The following is a 16,886-nucleotide window of genomic DNA, read 5'->3' on the forward strand; positions in this document are numbered from 1 at the left end:
ATTTGTGTAGCCCGTGAAACGTCTATACGAGCATATAGAGAAGAGAAGACGAAGCGACAAAGAGATAGCGGGCCTATAGAGAATAATGTGGGGCGCCGTACGTGACCTGCCTGCGAGTGAACGCAAAAAGGGAAAATGTTACAAAGTTGCGGAGGCGTTAACGCGGTTAACGGATTTCAGCTTACACGTTATAACAGTGTAAGTATCTATCTCTCTCTCTCTCTCTCTCTCAGCAGCGGGCGTAACAACAACACACAGGCAGAGGAGGCTAGGCTAAGTAAGATGCCGCCGTCGCCGCCGCAGCTTTGCGTTTATATTTACCGTCGACCGATGTTACTGTAATATGTCGGCTATATATAGTCACACGACATTGGAGCAAAGCGTGTCGCACTAGGACTTACTGAAAGTTCACTTTGTCGACCTGAAACCGCGTCTCAAAAATGCCGGACGTGAGGACTCGACACCTCAGGATGTCCTGAAACAGAACCCGGCATTATTAGCAGTTCGGTGTATCCATCCTCGTGTCGAGGTGTCGATAAGGAACGAATCCGGAGTAATTTTTCTTTTTTCTTATAAACGACAGAATGACGTTTGAAAGATTCCGTTCACGCACACGGAGAGAATTTTCTCTTAGAATTTACCCTGAAAATCATGGTAATCGTGAGATGATATTGGAAGAATTTTATAAGAGTTTCTCTGATTAATATTTACCACAATAAAAAATATTAATATGTACGTATAGTAAAATTAATCGAACATTTTATATCTTATTGTGGATATTAATATTTTTTATTGTGATGCAAATATTAATTAGAGAAACTCCTATAAAATCCTTCAATTTTATATATTGTCCTACAATTACCATGATTTTCTAAAAAATTCTAGCAGAAAATTCTCTCTATGCAGCAAAATTACATCAATATATCGATGGTTTTAAATTTTTGTATAAAAGGCAGATTGGATGTGTGTGATATTTACCTGTTCCGTGGGCGTGTAATCTGGCTGTTTTACGATGGCTACCTTATCTAGAAAACTGAAACAGAATGAAACAATAAAGAGTTAGTAAATGATTTCTTAGCAATTTCTTTAATTATTCGCTGCGCACGATTTATTGAATGTTCTATGTTTTCAAGATTTTTCCTCCGATGTGAAAAAAATATAATCTTTTTAAAATATTTATCTTCAACAACTACGTGACGTTACATGTAATATTCTATAAATATTTCGTGCGTTATTCGCCAAATAAAAAAAAATTAAAAAAGCGTATATTTAGAGAGCTATTATCAATACAAGAAAAATAAATTGCGAAATGTATTTTACGGAAATAGCCAAATAAATTTGTCTAAATATGTCATGTCTTGTACAATTCAATCTTATTTGGTTTCGAAAATCTCGCGAACATTATTTTTGCGTTACAATTATAGCGGCGAATCTGTCTCTCAGATTATTTATTTGCCGATATTCCAATAAATTTCTTAATCCACCAAACGGGCGTATCAATCCCGCAGATAAAAAGAATGCAAAACGTATATATAGAATATCCGTGCCTTCGACGAACACAGGCAAACGAATTCGTCAAAATCAGGCTGAACTAGTTTCGATCGATTGCGGGGCATCCGCGATAACAATCATTGTCAATCAACCGCATCGTTATCGTGAGAGCCACTCCACACGTCCGTATATGGTCGAAACGTGTCTGTTTTATGTGATGTAGATGCGAATCAAATTTTCGGCGTCGGGGATTCCGATTTGTTACGTTCTCAAATATAAATAATCGCCCCGATTTATAAGAAACGCGTCGCTTATTTTACATCGCACGGCTTATTTTTTTGCAAGAGTGACATATGCGGAAATTTTTATTCCGAATTTAATCGCGTCGAGTTGTTTTTTTATCGGGGCGCGGATTAGGTTACGTCATGCTGAAGAAAGCTTGCATCACAAAAAAAAAAATATATATATATATATATATATATATCAAAACTATCGAAATGTCATCGAGGAATTCCAGTCTGATCGTCATTGAACTTTTCTTCGCTAAATGTTTTATGGGGTTTATTTTTATCAATTTCTAGCAAAGTGCATGTGTTTTTTTACACGAGCTTTCAGTTCCGTATCGAGAGTTTTTCAATTATAATCATTTGTATATCTTGAATATCAAGATAATATATCGTACGAGAGAAAAGGGCGAATCTAATTCGAGAATACAGCTATTTATATATATTTCTACATTATTTCTGTTTCTGCATTTAATTCAAATTACCTCTCGATATATATATATATATATATATATTTATTTTAAATGTGTAATTTCAAAATTCGACATCGATATAATAAAAATGGAGGATCGCAAAAAATGCGTCGAATTTAAAGAGATTACAGATACCTGTGCACTGAAAAAAAATTGAATTAATAAATATTTATTTCAATATTGCCTAATAAATCATTCATTTGAAACAAATAAATATTTATCTGTTTTAAAAAGGATTTTCTTATAGCAAATAAATATTTTTCACATCAAATCAATATTATCAGTTTCACAAATAAATTATTTATTTGACAGTATTGAAATAAATACTTATTTGAATTCAATAAATTTTTTTTCAGTAATTAGTATCAGCATTCATCGGTCGCAATCGAGTAAAAATCTAAATGGGAGAATTTGGATGCGTTCTTTTAGGTCTCTTTCGCTTTTAGGGAGGCGTGTAAAATAGTAAGGGGAAAAAGAGCAGCTCTCTCAGAGAAGTGTGTTTAAAACGTGAAGCATAACTTCCCATCGATCTATTTTTTAATTCTTTCTCGTCTTTGACGATTACCGATTAAATTTTCTTTAGGCAGAATAATTCGCGATTTGTTAAGTTTGATTAAAAACAGAACGAAACGCTAGACCTATTTCCAGGTGAACAATAAAGCATATATTATTAGGTAACGATGAATGGCGTTATTATCCACGATATCATCGTATTACAATAGTTACAGATATATATATATTATTTTATATTGGCCGCATAATATATCCTTATACGCGTAGAACAGCAAGATAATAATAAACCATCCCCATTATTATATTCGTATCGATCTTATGACTATTGCTCGCAGTGTACGATATTCATCAGATTATATAATTATATATCGGCTATACGACACCGCATCACATTATATATATATATATATATATATATATATATATATATATGTATATCTCCGACTCGCTGGAATAGAACTGCGGAGGATAATAATAAACCGTATTATCACATTTTGCATCGATTTCCCGTCCGTGTCGCGATAGTGTATCTCGTTATATCCCTTCGTATAACCGAAATTGCCCAAATTATTTTCGTCGCGTATTTATTGACTATCCGATTCTTTCAGACGGGAGAAGTATGTATGTATGTGTGTATACACAGAGCGAATTTTAATTTTTTTTTAGAATTTACTGAAAGTCATGGTATCCTGGGACAATATATATGGTATTGGAAGATTTTTATAAGAGTTTCTCTGATTAATATTTACCACAATCAAAAATATTAATATGTATCTAGTAAATTTTACTATGTACATATTAATATCTTTTGTTAAGATAAATATATTAATTAGAGAAACTCTAGCAAAATTCCACCAACACCTATATTGTCTCACGATTACCATGATTTTCATAGGGTAAGTTCTAAGAGAAAATTCTTTCCGTGTACGTTTTATCGATACAAAAGAGGGAAGAAAAATATATACAGAAATTATCTACGTACCTATTAATATTTTTTGTCACGATAAATATATCAATCAGAGAAACTCTAGCAAAATTCTACCAACACCTATATTGTCTCACGATTACCATGATTTTCATAGGGTAAGTTCTAAGAGAAAATTCTTTCCGTGTACGTTTTATCGATACAAAAGAGAGAAGAAAAATATATACAGGAATTATCTATGTACCTATTAATATTTTTTGTTACGATAAATATATCAATCAGAGAAACTCTAGCAAAATTCTACCAACACCTATATTGTCTCACGATTACCATGATTTTCATAGGGTAAGTTCTAAGAGAAAATTCTTTCCGTGTACGTTTTATCGATACAAAAGAGGGAAGAAAAATATATACAGAAATTATCTATGTACCTATTAATATTTTTTGTCACGATAAATATATCAATCAGAGAAACTCTAGCAAAATTCTACCAACACTTATATTGTCTCACGATTACCATGATTTTCATAGGGTAAGTTCTAAGAGAAAATTCTTTCCGTGTACGTTTTATCGATACAAAAGAGGGAAGAAAAATATATACAGAAATTATCTACGTACCTATTAATATTTTTTGTCACGATAAATATATCAATCAGAGAAACTCTAGCAAAATTCTACCAACACCTATATTGTCTCACGATTACCATGATTTTCATAGGGTAAGTTCTAAGAGAAAATTCTTTCCGTGTACGTTTTATCGATACAAAAGAGGGAAGAAAAATATATACAGAAATTATCTACGTACCTATTAATATTTTTTGTCACGATAAATATATCAATCAGAGAAACTCTAGCAAAATTCTACCAACACCTATATTGTCTCACGATTACCATGATTTTCATAGGGTAAGTTCTAAGAGAAAATTCTTTCCGTGTACGTTTTATCGATACAAAAGAGGGAAGAAAAATATATACAGAAATTATCTACGTACCTATTAATATTTTTTGTCACGATAAATATATCAATCAGAGAAACTCTAGCAAAATTCTACCAACACCTATATTGTCTCACGATTACCATGATTTTCATAGGGTAAGTTCTAAGAGAAAATTCTTTCCGTGTACGTTTTATCGATACAAAAGAGGGAAGAAAAATATATACAGAAATTATCTACGTACCTATTAATATTTTTTGTCACGATAAATATATCAATCAGAGAAACTCTAGCAAAATTCTACCAACACCTATATTGTCTCACGATTACCATGATTTTCATAGGATAAGTTCTAAGAGAAAATTCTTTCCGTGTACGTTTTATCGATACAGAAGAGGGAAGAAAAATCTATACGGGAATTATCTAGCGGCCGCTTTTAGCGTTTCCAGCCGGAGAAGATGTAACGTTATCAATAACGTTATCGGACGCAGAGAGAGAGTGTCAACTTTCCTCTCTCGATCGAAACTGGCGTTCCTAGGTCGGCCGGGCTTGAGTTAGTTGCTCGCCCTCTCTCTCTTCTCAACCCTCGAAGGAGTCTCCGACCGGGACACCGTAGAATGCCGCAAGATTCTACAGGAAGCGCGTCGACGATAACGCGCACGCCGTGACGGAGAACGGAAATGGATGCTGAAAAAGGGTGGAATATCGAGAGCGCTAAGGGTTCCCTCCTCCAGCACCCTTCCGGAGAGAGAAGACTCACACGTGCATATATATACATACACACACACACACACACATACACCCTCTCTTTGCCTTTCTCATTCACTCGCGCACGCTCCTCTCTCTATACCGGGATCCTCTTCTCCCTTCGATCCACCCTCCTCGCTCGCTCGCCGAGGGCGGAGGGTGCCCACCAAGTGGGAAAATCGATCCTCGGCGATGTCCTACCCTAACCCCAACCCTCGGCCTCGCTGGGTGTGCATACACGCCCCTCTGGCACCCACTTTCCGATCCGGGTCATGGGTCACTGCCACCGCTCGCTCTGCGCTCGCCGTCAATCTGCGAGGGTTTAACACCGCGTGCACGCTATTATATTGCGCGAAAAACGTTAGAAAACACGTCCCCTTTTATTACGAGATAATTCAACATGTCGGAGTATCGAATGCGAGATTGACGGAGAAAGAGGACGCGCTGACTCGTATATGTTGATCGCAATCATGCAGGTGTACTTATTTGTACATGACAGTCCGAAATTACACTCGCATTAATCACTCGTTATCCTTATTTCGAAATCATCGTTCTCTAACACGTACTTTTGCGCAAAAATATTTGCGCAACCCTTAACGAAGAGCACTTACGAAGCATCTTATCGAAAGCTATATCCAATGCAAGGACACATAAACGCTATTTGAGATTTAGAAGAGATAAGTTGACAGAATTTTAATAGCGCTCGTGATATATATAAAAAAAGAAAAAAAAAAGATCGACGTGTATATGTATGTGTGTATATATATATACATGTGCATGTATGTGTATGTACGAACGATGTATAGGCTCCCGAGAAGGTAGGTCATGGAATTGGCGCGCTCCGACAGAATTGAGGTTATCGACCTCCAGAGAATTGAAAGAGGAAGGAGGTCGTGACCCACTGGCTCCGCTGCTGCAGAACGATTTTCTCGTTATCGCGCCCGCCGAGACCTTGAAGTGCGCAAACGTGACAACGTTGTTGTCTGACAGCGCGATCCGTGCCAACCGTTCGTCATCCAAAACGTAATAACATTGGGACCTTTACGTGGAATCAATCATTCCTTTCATCGAGATCAAAATTGCGTGCATTTTTTTATTATAAAAAAATATACGCTAAAAAACTGAATTTTCTCTTAGAATTTACCCTGAAAATCATGATAATCGTGGAACAATATATATATATATATATATGGTATTGGAAAAATTTTATAAGAGTTCCTCTAATTAATATTTACCACAATAAAAAATAATATGTACATAGTAAAATTAATCGAACATTTTATATCTTATTGTGGTAGATATTGATGAGTTCCAGGGTAAATTCAAAGAGAAAATTCTCTCTGTGTATATGCATATATAAAATTATTATATTAATATTTAGACGTGACTGGATATCAATATCGATGTACAAGTTTTTATGCGCAGAAAAATCTCAAAATTTAGTTACAAAATAAAGCCCAGTTTATTTTTTCCATCAATAACACATAGATTTCGCTTTGCGATATCAATTGCTTTATTTGACGGTTCTTATATATGTTCAGAGATGAGTGTAACTTTCTTTCAAGAAATGATCACATAGCTACAAGAGAATCGATATTCCTAATTTTGAAAAACTTTTGAAAATGTGACAGAAAATTTGGTGGAAAAAAAAACACGGAAAAAGAAAATCGCGCTGCAACAATCTAGAAGCCTATCTTTTTTATTGGAGCATCGTGTGTCGCAGAAAAAAAACTTGTAATGATCTTTCAATTGGATCTTTTACATTTCCGTCGCGTTCATTTAATTATTTCCTGCCAGGTCTCTCCGCGATTTCGTCGAATTTTATCGTAGCAAAAGAAAAAGAGAGAGAGAGAGAGAGAGAAGCGTTTTCCAATCCAGCAATCGACAAAACGCCCCGTCGAATTTTCCCGATTAAAGGTTAAACGCTCGACGTTCGCTGGCGAGGAATTAATTCGCGACGACAAAGCGGGAAAACGATGGGAAAGCCGGATCGTGCGCGATAATAAACGTGTATCGACTCGGACTCTCCGGAGTCGAAGGCAGCGTTTGATGTCCCGAGGCAGCAACAGCTACCTGAAACCCCTCCGCGTTAAGCCCCGATCGCGTTATTGAGCAGGGTGGTATATAATACCACGTGCGCGCGTTTATACGCGAGGTGTTAATCTAAAAGGAACCGATATATACAACAGAGCGCCCCAGATTACGAGGGGATTTTCCTGTTAGCGCGGGAATAATTGATCGCCGTATTCTTCTTAATCTTCGAATGCTCGATAACTGGCTATATACTCGAAATTAACTGAATTTTCTCTCGGAATTTATCCTGAAAATCATGATAATCGATATAGAACAATATATGCACCGAAAGACTTTTCTCTTAGAACTTACCCTGAAAATTATGTTAATTGTGGGACAATACGATATTGGAAGAATTTTCGAAGAATTTCTCTGATTAATATTTACCACAATAAAAATATTAATATGTACATAGTAAATTTTATCACGTGCATGATTAATCGAACATATTTTATATCTTATTGTGGTAGATATTAATATTTTTAGTGTAGTAAATATTAATTAGAGAAACTCTTATAAAATTCTTCCAATACTGTCCCACGATTACCATGATTCTTATGGTAAATTCTAAGAGTTTCTCTAATTAATGTTTACCACAATAAAAAATAATGTCGATTTATTTCGAATCAAAAATGTGCATTAATTCCCCAAGAATTGAATAATAATGAAGTTTCCAAGCAAGATTTACCGATTGTGCGAGCAATCAGCTGATCGAATGATCGTCCAACCCCTCTTGCTATATACGTATATGCATGTGTATGCAACCCGAGACACCGCGTATGCAGGACCAATGGTCGGAAAGCGGGTAATGGTTTAATTACTAGATCTACATCAAACATGTAGATGTGTAGGACCGGCGTGTATAATCAGTATGCAGCTTATGCATCAAACCGCGCACGAATCCATCGCACTATTCGATGCAAGGGGTGTATAGTTGCCAGCTTCAATCGATAATGTTGCAACGAAATTTCCGAGTCACTGGCAAAAAATCTCCAGAACATATATATAATCGGCTTCGAGCTGGAAACTTCTCAAAATTGCGATACATGTCTCGCAAAGGAATAAAAACTCGTAAAAAAAACATAAAGGAATCTGATATCTAGAGAGAGAATTTTCTCTTAGAATCTATCCTGAAAATCATGGTAATCATAAAAGTATTAATATCTACGACAATAAGATATAAAATATGTTCGATTAATTTTACTATGCACATAATATTTAATATTTTTTATTATGCTAAATATTAATCAAAACAACTCTTATAACATTTTTTCAATACCATGTGATTATCATGATTTTCAAAGTAAATTCTAAGAGAAAATTCTCTCCGTGTAGAATCATGTAGCATCCACTATAAGAACATTCAATGTTCTGATTTATGGGTATAATTTTAATCGATCAAAACATTTCTCAAAGTTGTGGTACATAACTCGTGAAGAGGTAAAATACACACACTCTTCAATAAAAAAAAACTCATAAAAAACAAAAAGAAATTTGATATACGCAGAGAGAATTCTCCCAGAATTTATCTTGAAAATCATGGTAATCATAAAACTATTAATATGTTTGATTAATTTTACTATGTATATAATATTTAATATTTTTTATTATGGTAAATATTAATCAGAGAAACTCTTACAAAATTCATCCAATACAATTCTAAGAGAAAATTCTCTCCGTGCACAAATACAAAGATTCAGACAAGAAATTGGCTAATAAAAGCCTGGCGTGCCAAAAACTTGACTTGCAATTTTCTTTATTTAATGTAAACCTTTCGATTTCCTGCTTCCTCCTTTGGATCATCTCCAGGAGATGAATTGGAGGAAAAAATCAGATTAAGATGAATTTGACAGAAAAAAATGAGATGGGACGAGTTTCGAGATCCTTGCGTTTTCGAAAGAGAAAGATTCGTAGATGATTTTCATTGCTCGTCCCGGTTTGCGGATCGCGCGATTTCCTCCGCCGCGTAACAAATTGGAGCATCGGCTCACCATGCGCGACCATTCGCTCGAATTGCAAATATTTGACGAACCTGGCAGTTTCAGCCGCCTAACGTCGCCGACGCGGCTCTCAATCGCAAACATTAAACGTTCTCTCTTTGTTTTCCGTACTTTGGCCGATATGCGAGTAAACGAACCTCTCTCTTCTTCTCTCGATATCTCTCGAATCTAATCACGTTGACCTTCGTCGCTCGATTAAAAATGCTAACTTTCCACATTTTCTTCACTTCTCTGGTTTTTGTTTTGCATCGCCCACAAAGAAATTCGCGAAAGAACGCAAATTTTCAGTCATTACCAAGCATTCCTTTATATTTTCGAAAAAAAGTTTCGTTCTACAATTGCCTGATAAATTATTACGATAGGTAACGAGTCAATTAAACCAGATGCAAAGAAAAAAAAATATTTTGGTAGAATTGCGACATGTATGCATCAGTGATTACTGTAAAAAATTGCATCCTTTATCCTTCTTTTTTCAAGAAAATACTAGATATGCAGTCCAAGTTTTTCAAGTATAGTTTGACCGATTAGAAAACAATATATAAATTATATATACATATATATAAATTTGAAGATAATTTTGTTGCATCCAATATACATATCTGAGTTTGGCTCTTGTTGGCCCTTTTCATATCTGAATTTGTAAAAGAAAGATACGTTCCGTTAGGCAATTCCATCATTTTGATGATGTTTATTTGAGATAAGATAAAAAGGAGAAAAAATCTCATTCTGTCGGCACAAAACAACGAATCAAGGCAGAAAGAGATAGAGACATGCATGAGAACGGCTGTCTATCCAAACATTTAGCAAACCGTGTATATAACAGCGTCAATGTATAATCCGCGCTATATAGACCCGTGTATCTAAATATAGCGGCGCGTGTTTCCTTTTTTAAGACGGGGTGGTGTTATCGCTGTAATTGAAACGTCGCTCTTATTGCTAAACGAGGGACTTGGACGGTTAAATACGGTAACAAGCACGTCTCTTTGCCGAGAGATTTTTTGTCCTAATCCAAACGCAATGTCAATTCGCAATATATGTATGCACAATTCGCGAGGAACATTAAAAAACCATCCAACCCGGAAATGACTCTTTACCGAATCAACAATCGATAATTATTACACATGTTGTTTTATATGCACGATGCATATAGTGCGTGTCGGACAAATATTTATTCTCCACACGCACTGACTCACAGATTGAAAATATTTTCAAGATATAAATTCTCTCTCTCTCTCTTTCCTTCTGCCGAATTAAATCCACGCAAGGAGGTCAGATTTTTTCTTTTTTTTCTGCATCATTGCGCGCTTCTTCAAAGAGATTGCCGATGAAACTGAAATAGAATTAAAAAAAAAAAAAAAAAGAAAAAAAAGAGCGACAGTATTTTCCTGCAATTTTTTTCGCGAAGAAAAAATGTCCAGAAAGAATTCGCGCGATGTTACAGCTATAGCTCTGAATAATTCGCGGCTTCGAAGCAAAGCTGCGCGGATTTGGGGATATAATGAAATTCGTGCGTTCGTCCCCTTTCCATAAATTACATTCGCGGATGTCGCGGATGTGTATCTTTGCGGAAGAGAGAGAGAAGGAGAGACGAGCGAGCGCAGTCGCAGAAATGCGTCCGCAGGATTATAATCATCTTGCATCTCCCTCGTCCACGAATATGCCGGGAGGCGCTATATCTCACCAGCGCCGGAGCGCTGCCTAAAAATACTTGGCGCTATTTTTAACGGCAACGCGATTCCCGCTGCACACGAGAGTGGACGGAAACCGCACCGGTGCGGTGGAAAGAAAAAAAGAGAGAAATCCGCGATAATACGATTACAAGCGCGAAACATTAACGAGAGAGGGAAAGAGAGAGAATCTCGTTGTGAACCAGACGAATTTAGTCATATACCAAAGTTCAAGTGGAGAATTTTGCTGAAAAATACATATGTACAATATATATATATATACATATGCATATACATCCCTCCTCTTTTCGCAACTGTTTACGTATTCTTGTAGCGTATTATTAAAAAATATAAAAGTCGTGTCGGAATTTCACCGTTCGATTTTCGGAGCAACTGCTTGATTACAGCTTGCGATGAATTAATTTTGCTTTAATATAGTAATAAATATAAGATTTTAATTTTTTTGATCGATTAAAATTATACCGATCAATCAGAATATTGAATGTTCTTATAGTGGGTCCTACATGATTCTACATGGAGAATTCTCTTAAAATTTACCCTGAAAATTATGGTAATTTAATTTTTATAAGAGTTTCTCCGATTAATATTGATCACAATAAAAATATTAATTTCTACGTATAGTAAAATTAATCGTACATATTTTTTTATATCATCTTACTGTAATAGATATTAATATTTTCATTAATGCAATCACCATGAATTTCAGGATAAATTCTCTCTGTGTACAAAAGCTTATTCCCAAATGTATACGATAAAACTGTCAAATTGACGTGTTTGATAACCTGGTGTGAAATGCAGTCACATGTCGATTGTTGGTTAAAGTCGCCCATTTACGTCGGAGATTTACATCTTTTTGCCTTGTACGCGTATGCGTAAAAACGTGACACGGTACATTGTGCATATAATTCTCGCCTCATTTAAAATACTATTTCGATGCTGTCCCATTCATTCCTCGAGTCATCAGACAAACCCTCGCAATCCCATCGAATTACGCGACGAGTTCGCTTTACGTAAACTAAATCAACGCTCGTAAATCATCGAATTAGCATTAAAAAAAAAAAAAGTAGCGAGGTTGGGTCAATTCGTCCCGAAGAGAATCCAGGGGATAAACGAGTGGCCCCTATTAAAGCGATTACCTCGTTAAGACATTGTCTCCATTGGCATTAAATCGGTGTCACAAGCCTATGAATATGTACACGTGTGATGTGTATGCGTACGGCTTTTCGAAACTTTTGTTCTCGTTATCTAGGAATAAAACTCCAAAAAGCTACAAAAGCCCGACGAAAGAGAGTTCCGCGGAAACTATATAAAACAGGGACACAATATTATCATCGCGGCCTCTGCGCGTACTATAAAAGTTTATGCAATTTTTTAATTTTTTCATAAACTCTCGCGTGCTTTTTTTTATTCATGTCTGACTTTAATGAGAGATATCATGTTATAAAAAAACTCAGTGACTCACAATAAAATATATAATTATATACTGTATGTAATAAATATTTATTTAAATTTAAACTTGAAAAATTTACGCGGTTGAATATCATTCAATGATAGCGAAGAAAAGGATAAGTTACACGTTTGTAAAAAAAATATTGAATTATTAATAAAATATTAAGAAAAATATTGTTAAAAATTATGTTACAGATTTCTAAAATTGCCGAGCAGATTGCAATAATTGCATTTTTCGTGCACAAAAAGCTGCACATCGATTCGGCGAGCGAAATAATTGACACCGCGAAAAGCGATGAATGAAATATCGTATTAAGAATATTTATTTGTCAAATAGACCCATGTTTATTTCGCGAGAGATCGCGGCGTGTTTACATGGACAGAATATGGCACGGCATCAACACGGCCCATTGAACGTGAGCCGGTTGTGCTATTTTCAATTCCTCGCGACGTTAATTTCGTACGTGACGTCAGAGTCAAGCACTCGCGGTAAAAGTTTGCGGAATAAAAATGACTTACTATTTGGCGCAGTCAATGAGTTGATACTCGTTACTCCTCTCGAAGCTCTGCTGGACGCCCCGATCTTTCCAAAGGGTTTCGACGATTTCGTAGAATTCCTGAAAGCAGAACAAAACAAGATTATTCCATTAATCTCTCGGAAGGCCTAATTCGTCGAATCGCAATTTATACATATATCGAGATTTAATGAGAGAAAGAGAGAGAGAGAGAGAGAGAGAGAGAGAGATGCGCCGAGGAAAGTGTCGTAAGGACAACTAAAGTTGTCATGTTTTGGAGCTTACGTTTATCGGGCATGTTTTCTCCCTCTCTCTCTCTCTCTATCTGCAAAGCTGCCAAGAGAGGGGGAGATTCCAATATCAACGATACTATTGCTTTTTGTTTATCCGCGACCTTGTTTGTGTTCGCGATTCATTTGACAGCTTGACGCCGCGGACGTCCGCAGGATTTTTTTCAGAAGAAGGCATAATTAATTTTTTTTTGCTTTTTTATTTTGTCCTTTCTTAATTTTTAAAATTTTTTGTTTGTTTTATTTTCATTATTTTATATTAAATATGCAAATAAATTTTAGTATTTATTCGAAAGGAGAGCATCTGCGAACGTCCATGCTTTTGACGCGGAAAAAAATGATGCAAAAGGTGCAGGCTCTAAAATAATTTCATTTGACAGCTTGACACCACGGGCGTCCGCAGAATTTTTTTTCAGAAAAATGCATAATTAATTTTTTTTGCTTTTTAATTTTTGTCCTTTCTTAATTTTAAAAATTTATTTTTTGTTTTATTTTCATTATTTTATATTAAATATGCAAATAAATTTTAATATTTATTCGAAAGGAGAGCATCTGCGAACGTCCATGCTTGACGTAGAAAAAAAGATGAAAAAGGTGTGGGCTCTAAAATAATTTTCCCTAATGACTACTTTTCTCACAGTTTTGAATATCTTTAAAGATATATTCGCTTCTTCCTATATCGCACAAGTTTCTTAATATTATTAAGTATGATATTGTAACAAGTTTGTCGTTAAAATGTCGCGCAAGTCGCGCGTGTAAAATCCCTTCGGCATTCTACGCACGTTGCTCATTCGAAAATACGCGATCACGTTTCGTGCGAAAGGAACGCAGAGTATATAATAAACTATTATGAATGTTTCCGGTGGCTGCGCGGACTGGATCGTCGGGAATACATCTCGTAAATCTAAAACTTTCGGAATTTCCGTCCAGGTATGCAACGAGCGAGCAAACACGCGATTCCCGTATACGATGCTGAAGATCCTGACTGACGGAGGGAAAGGAAGGAAATCGAAGCCGCAATGCACGATCTATTCGCGTATATTTATAGTACATTTATCACCGTCTTTATTGCACGCCCGATCGCTGGTCTGTTGTAACGTTTCACGTTTAATTCGTCGTTTAGCTCGCGGAAAAAAAAACGCGACACTGAAGAACGAAGCTGATAAGTGCGACGCCGCGCGCAATTCTCGCCGGATGATTTATTGGCAAAAAAGTAGGAAATATATGAAAAAAGATGTAATTAGCCGAAGCTTTAGAATTCGAGAATTCTGCATACTTAGATGCATTTCATACAGAATGTCCAGCAGACTCAAAAAAAATTCGCTGACTTTTTTAGATTTTCCAAGACCAGTAATTAATTTTTTCCCCGATTTTTTAGTATGATTTTTTCTAAATATATATCTATATGATAAATCAATTATATATGTTAAATCATGAAATCCTTGAGATTTTTTTGTCAACGATGAAAAGGTTCGGAGTGAAAACAAAAATTTAAATCAATTATACAATCTGCATTATGTACGATAATCGAAAGAAACATGTCACTTCAATAATCACCTTTTTTATTTATGTTATATCAAATTTTTTAGTTTTATCTCTTAAACACATTGAAATAAAATAACACGACGATATGAAAATATAAATTAACGAACACGTTCAAGGAAAAGTTTAGATTTATGTAATAAAAAATTTCAAATTATTGAGACAAATCTAGATAAATAGTAAAATTTCCTGACTTTCCCCTGACAATTTCCAGATTTCTAAAATTCCCTGACAATGCCCGGTTTTCCAGATTTCCCCGACTGCTGGACACTTAGAGAGGCATCTAAAAGTGAATTAAAATCGCGATTTGAAGGTTACATAAATAACGGCAACCGCACAAGGCCTCGCATTAATGGCGAAGGATGTCGGGCGCATTAATAATTTCGATGTATTGTGTCGGAAAACTTGGTTTCCTTCACACAACACGTGGGCGGTTTCGCGAAAGATTGACGCGTTGCGGTCGCATATTTCGAATAATAATTAAATTTATTAAATTTAAAACTGAGAGAGAGAGAGAGACGCGACGATTCAAACCACTGTATATGTATTCGCGAAAGAAAAACAGTTATATTCCCATAAATCTTTTTATACTCTGTTAAGGAACATCGCGTTATTAAAATGATTAAATTAAGCTATAATTGAACTCTTGTGAAAAAATTTTAGTCTAATACAAAGAGAGAATTTTCTCTTAAATTTATCCTGAAAATCATGGTAATCGTGGGACAATAATATTTACCATAATGAAAAAATATTAATAATATAGTAAAATTAATCGAACATATTTTACATCTTATTGTGATCTAGATATTAATATATGAATCAGAGAAACTCATAAAATTCTTCCAATCGATCAGCACGATTTTTAGGATAAATTCTAAGAGAAAATTCTCTCCGCGTATATGAATGTGCAATAAAAATGTATAACGTACAAACGTGCACAATGTGTGAAATTAATATTAATATTACCTCGAGTATAATATTAATAAATATATTATCTCGGAATTTTTCTAATCGGTGCAGTAAATTACCCGTAAACGCGGTATTAATAGCGGCGCTATTTTAGAGTTAAGAATTTTCATCGTGATCGGCGACGCGTTCTTGTAAAGCGGCGCGAATTAAAAACTTGTCGAGTAATCGCGGAGCAAGCACGCCCGTCCGCATGCATAAATCAACGTCGAAACAACGTAAAGTATTATTAATTATTTGAGGCTCGCGCAGCTGCATCGCGGCTATGATATTTCTGGCGAAGTACAAATGTACGTATATATAATATATGCGCGGATCGCGAAGAGAGAACTTTCAGTTTATATATTATTATAACCGCGCATATATATATATATATATATATTTTTTTTTTTGCAATTCTCTGGGGGAGACGAGGAATTATTAATTCGAATAATTATCGAAAATTGTGTCGTTTCGAAGGTATAATAAATATATCTCTGCCAAAATTAATTTACACAAAATATCGAATAACGCGCGCACGTTGATATGCGCGAATACGGTATAATGATAATTAATTAGATAAAAATGTATCTCTTCGCTAATGTACGTTTATTTACGAATTAACGACATTAGTGCTGCACTGCATCGCATCTGTTCGCAGAGCGAGGGCGGAGAACGATTTTCCCGAGGGACTTGTCCCGAAAGCCGCAACGGATCCCGCGTAAATGTGCAAGCGCTGTATAGCCCTCTCTCTCTCTGGCCTAAATTCGTCCTAAATTCGCCCTAAATTTATCGGGAACGAAGTTTGGTAGGACACGCTGATATCGTCGCGACAGCGAAAGTCCATTCCGACGAGATCGCGTTTGATGCGGCTATACAAATCGCCGGACGACCATTGCCGCGTCCGTACCGCTTGGCAATAAACGACGACGGTTATATTAATAAATTCTCCTGTCGATGCTATTTCCACGCTTCCAACGATCGATGGACGGACGCATCGTGTGTGCCGATCCGTC

The 16,886-nt window shown here is 35.8% G+C and overlaps 1 protein-coding gene across 1 annotated transcript in view; it reads right to left on the bottom strand.

Moving 5' to 3' along the window:
- Nucleotides 1-16,886, bottom strand: part of Galphas (G protein alpha s subunit) — a 39,557-nt gene that overhangs the window by 9,564 nt on the left and 13,107 nt on the right. Inside the window, exons 5-7 of the mRNA XM_029310334.2 lie at nt 13,098-13,195; nt 979-1,033; nt 402-475 (exon numbers count right to left, since the gene is read on the bottom strand). Coding sequence (XP_029166167.1) covers nt 402-475; nt 979-1,033; nt 13,098-13,195 — 227 coding nt within the window. The remainder of the gene's footprint in view (nt 1-401; nt 476-978; nt 1,034-13,097; nt 13,196-16,886) is intronic.

Source organism: Nylanderia fulva, unplaced genomic scaffold, assembly GCF_048542155.1.
Source record: "Nylanderia fulva isolate GAGA-0341 unplaced genomic scaffold, ASM4854215v1 Scaffold11, whole genome shotgun sequence".
NCBI classification, from domain to species: Eukaryota; Metazoa; Arthropoda; class Insecta; order Hymenoptera; family Formicidae; genus Nylanderia; species Nylanderia fulva.